The sequence below is a fragment of the Macadamia integrifolia genome, chromosome 14 (assembly GCF_013358625.1).
Source record: "Macadamia integrifolia cultivar HAES 741 chromosome 14, SCU_Mint_v3, whole genome shotgun sequence".
NCBI classification, from domain to species: domain Eukaryota; kingdom Viridiplantae; phylum Streptophyta; class Magnoliopsida; order Proteales; family Proteaceae; genus Macadamia; species Macadamia integrifolia.
In genome coordinates this window covers 13,243,845-13,247,219 of record NC_056570.1, presented here as the reverse complement: position 1 = coordinate 13,247,219, position 3,375 = coordinate 13,243,845, and the positions used below count along the sequence as shown (strand labels likewise).

Below are 3,375 nucleotides of genomic sequence, written 5' to 3'. Positions count from 1 at the left end.
AAAAGAAGTAAAAGTTAACTTTTGGGCACCTTTTTCCCCATCCTATTTAATGAATATGGTTTTACTTATTTCTTGCAGTGGTCCTGTTTTCCCATTTATTTGATGAATTATGTGTCCAAGCCTAACTTTTACTTGTCGGGATATCTTTTATCTATGGGTTGACCCACCATGACCTGAAGTTCCATCCTCATTCCTCACACTTGCAATTTTATCCCCTTGAAATCAGCCTGAGACTTACATTACTTGTGTTAATTTGAGCTATTACGGGTGGGTCCAGGTGGCTAAGATTATAGAGGTTGCTCCAATTCGTGTATATGAAGTTGCGACATTTTATTCAATGTTCAATCAGACAAAGGTGTGTAGTACTTTAGATCAGTTTTCTTTTACTTTATTATTTCTTCCCTTCTTCCTTAGATTTTTAATTCTCTTGTCTTGTACAAATATAAGTGAAGGCTATCCATGAACCTGGATATTAATACTGTGCAAATTTTGCAATGGACTTTTAGGCTGGCAAATATCACCTTTTGGTCTGTGGCACAACACCTTGTATGATACGTGGTTCTCGTGAAATAGAAGAGGCTTTACTAAATCACCTCGGAGTGAAGCGCAATGGTGAGTTTGACGAGACATGTTTTGTTTCTCTTGTGTTCCCAAAATTGCTGATATTGCCTCTTGAACTGGACCTAGAATTGGATTGTGAAGAGACATTCTCAGTGGTTAATGTCTGTTATTTTGATTTTGTGCAGAGGTAACAAAGGATGGCATGTTTTCTGTTGGGGAAATGGAATGCATGGTGAGAATCTCCTCTAAAGTATTTGGAAACCTCATTTTAGGTTTTCAATTTCTAGCATCTGAGACAAACTATCAGTTGCTCTTTTTTTAAGGAAGACTAGATGGTAGTCGAGAGATAAACATGTTACATGTTTAAGCATTAGACCTGATTAATCTGTCCCGTAAAGGTCAATGTATAGTTGGATGTGACTCTTGCAGTTTTCTGCAGGGTTGTTGTGTAAATGCTCCAATGATTACGGTGGCTGACTACTCCAAGGGCTCAGAAGGATACACATACAATTACCATGTGTGTACATTTTTGCCCCCCCGTCTCATATTTTGGTGTTTTGAGGTATCCATTGAATGAACTTGGGAATTTATACCTGTTTTCTCTTTTGTTGATTCAGGAGGATGTTACTCGAAAGCGCGTGGTTGAGATTGTTGAGATGTTGAGAAGGGGGGCAAAACCACCGGTATGGCTATTGAGCATGGTTCATTGATTCCATTATCCTGCTACATGATTAGGTAGGATCTAAATATTGCTTTTTAATATCTGTTCTATATTGTAGGTTGGCACGCAGAACCCTAAGCGTATAATGAGTGGACCTGAAGGAGGGAACACAACTTTGCTTAGTGAGCCAAAGCCTCCCCCATGTCGGGACCTTGACGCATGCTAAATTTAAAATAGAAAATATTGTTCCATTGATGCAAAAATTGGGAAACAGCCTCTCCGCAAATTGGGGGTAAAGCTGCGTACATTATGACCGTCCCAGATGCATTGGGTACACCCTTTTTCTAATAATGCAAAAATTGGATATTTGATTAGCCTCCCTTCATCAGAGGCTTTGTAACTGTTATTTGTTCAACTATTTGAGTATCTGCCTGCATGATTTTGGGTTAGCAATCAACATATTCAAGTTTCCTTTAAAATTCCCAAAGTTCATTCATCCACATGTACCAGATAATCCAATATCGTCACCGTTGAATGACCCACCATTGATTCATGAATTGTTCATGAGTTCAAAATTTCTGCAGTAAAGAAATGTTGCTCCATGTTATGTGGAAATCCTTTGGGGAAAAGGATGTGTGGTACTCTCTTTGTTTAAAGAGCTCTCAATCTGGCGACAGGAGTTTGTTAGTAGCAAGAGCAGGAAAGTAGTTGGGGTTTAAGTTAATCCCAATCATTTTTTTTGGGGGAGGTCAAGAATAAAAATTCATTAAGAAACTAAGGGAGAAGAAGGGAGGTTAAAATATAATTACATGACCAATCAGTGCTAGCCTTTACGGCTAACTGGTGAGCTACAATCACTGTACATTGTTTATCATACATTATGATCCAACAAAAAACCAAGCATCTCCCATGGCCAAATTGCTTTGCTCTGTTCTGGAAAGGGTAATAGCATCTTTACAGTCAGTCCAAACAGTAACGTCTGCGACTCGTAATCATCGCGCTTGCAATACTTATTCGAGAATTCCTCGGAGCTAATTGCAACAGCTGTTACAGCTCTGAAATGCAAGACTTGATTAATACAAGACATTGCAAGATATTGGCACAAAAAAACCTAAGGGTGATTTTTTAGCCCTGTCCTTGTCACTGGCATATTTATAAACTGTATGAACCAAAATTAGTGAGAATTTGAAATCCAAGATTCAGCAGCAAGATTGGCCATCATGAATCTGGATCAGCCAGGAGTTGGAAAGAATCAGCCAGAATTGGATAGAAATGCCAAAAGGGGGATTGTGACAGGGTGAGGGAGTATAGATTTCCTTAGATTTCAGTTTTCCTGGTTAAGAAGCTTGTAGATCTAGTTATGATACACAAATCAAAATGTTATCCGTGTTAGATACATACAAATTGATAATTTGGTTAATCGTACTTTCGTTGGCCCTATAAGTTAGCATGGTACCACCTTTATCTTTTGCAGAAGAGAGTCCTTAGATATTATTGGCCGGCTGGAAGAAGGATTTTCCTCCTCCATAGAGAATGGATTTGGCTTGTTATAACGATTGGAGGAAATATAATTAGAGACACAGCGGGCAAGCTTGCATTTTGCGCCACCATCAACCATAGCTAAATGGAACGCATCTTCAAAGGTAGACTACCAACTCTTGTTTTTTAATAAGATGTGGAAGACCATTTTCTTTGATGTCAGTTCCAAACTTGCTATGCTTTCGCACTCTCATGTTGAGGATTCCTCAAGCAACATACTCACTATTGTTTCCCTGGATCTGCCTGTCTCTTCTTCAGACCTCTCCGTTAGAGTACTGTTGTTTGTGTTGTTTGTTTGGTTTGTTTCCTTTTTGCCCTTGTGGTCCTTATATATTCTCTTTCTTCTTCTTGGTAATTCTTTTTTTTTTTGGGTAAAAATAGATTTATTCAGAAGAACGGGAAAGATGCAAGGACACCAAACATTGATCTTGGATCCAAGGATCGGAAATGGATCAAATTGTCATGCCCCGTCATAGACAGAGCCCTCCTTGCTAGAGAATCAGCTAAACTATTTAGCTCCTTAGGAATGAAAATAAAAAATACAAGATTCAAAAGAGGATTTCAAATGCAAAATATCCTCTAAAATGGGTTTGATAGTCAAAAGGGGGGGGGGG

General features: G+C 38.7%; 1 protein-coding gene across 2 annotated transcripts in view; it reads left to right on the top strand.

Annotated features, from left to right (window-relative positions):
- LOC122061354 (NADH dehydrogenase [ubiquinone] flavoprotein 2, mitochondrial-like) overlaps positions 1 to 1,701 on the top strand; it is a 2,950-nt gene extending 1,249 nt beyond the window's left edge. Inside the window, exons 2-7 of one of the 2 annotated variants that reach the window (XM_042624593.1) lie at positions 278 to 355; positions 507 to 612; positions 747 to 793; positions 1,001 to 1,078; positions 1,179 to 1,244; positions 1,341 to 1,701. In XM_042624593.1, the coding sequence (XP_042480527.1) occupies positions 338 to 355; positions 507 to 612; positions 747 to 793; positions 1,001 to 1,078; positions 1,179 to 1,244; positions 1,341 to 1,448 (423 nt within the window). In that variant the 5' untranslated portion in view covers positions 278 to 337 and the 3' untranslated portion in view covers positions 1,449 to 1,701. Of the gene's footprint in view, positions 1 to 6; positions 356 to 506; positions 613 to 746; positions 794 to 1,000; positions 1,079 to 1,178; positions 1,245 to 1,340 lie in introns of those variants that run through there. The other variant, XM_042624592.1, reaches the window with a different exon arrangement.
- Positions 1,702 to 3,375: the final 1,674 nt, after the last annotated feature.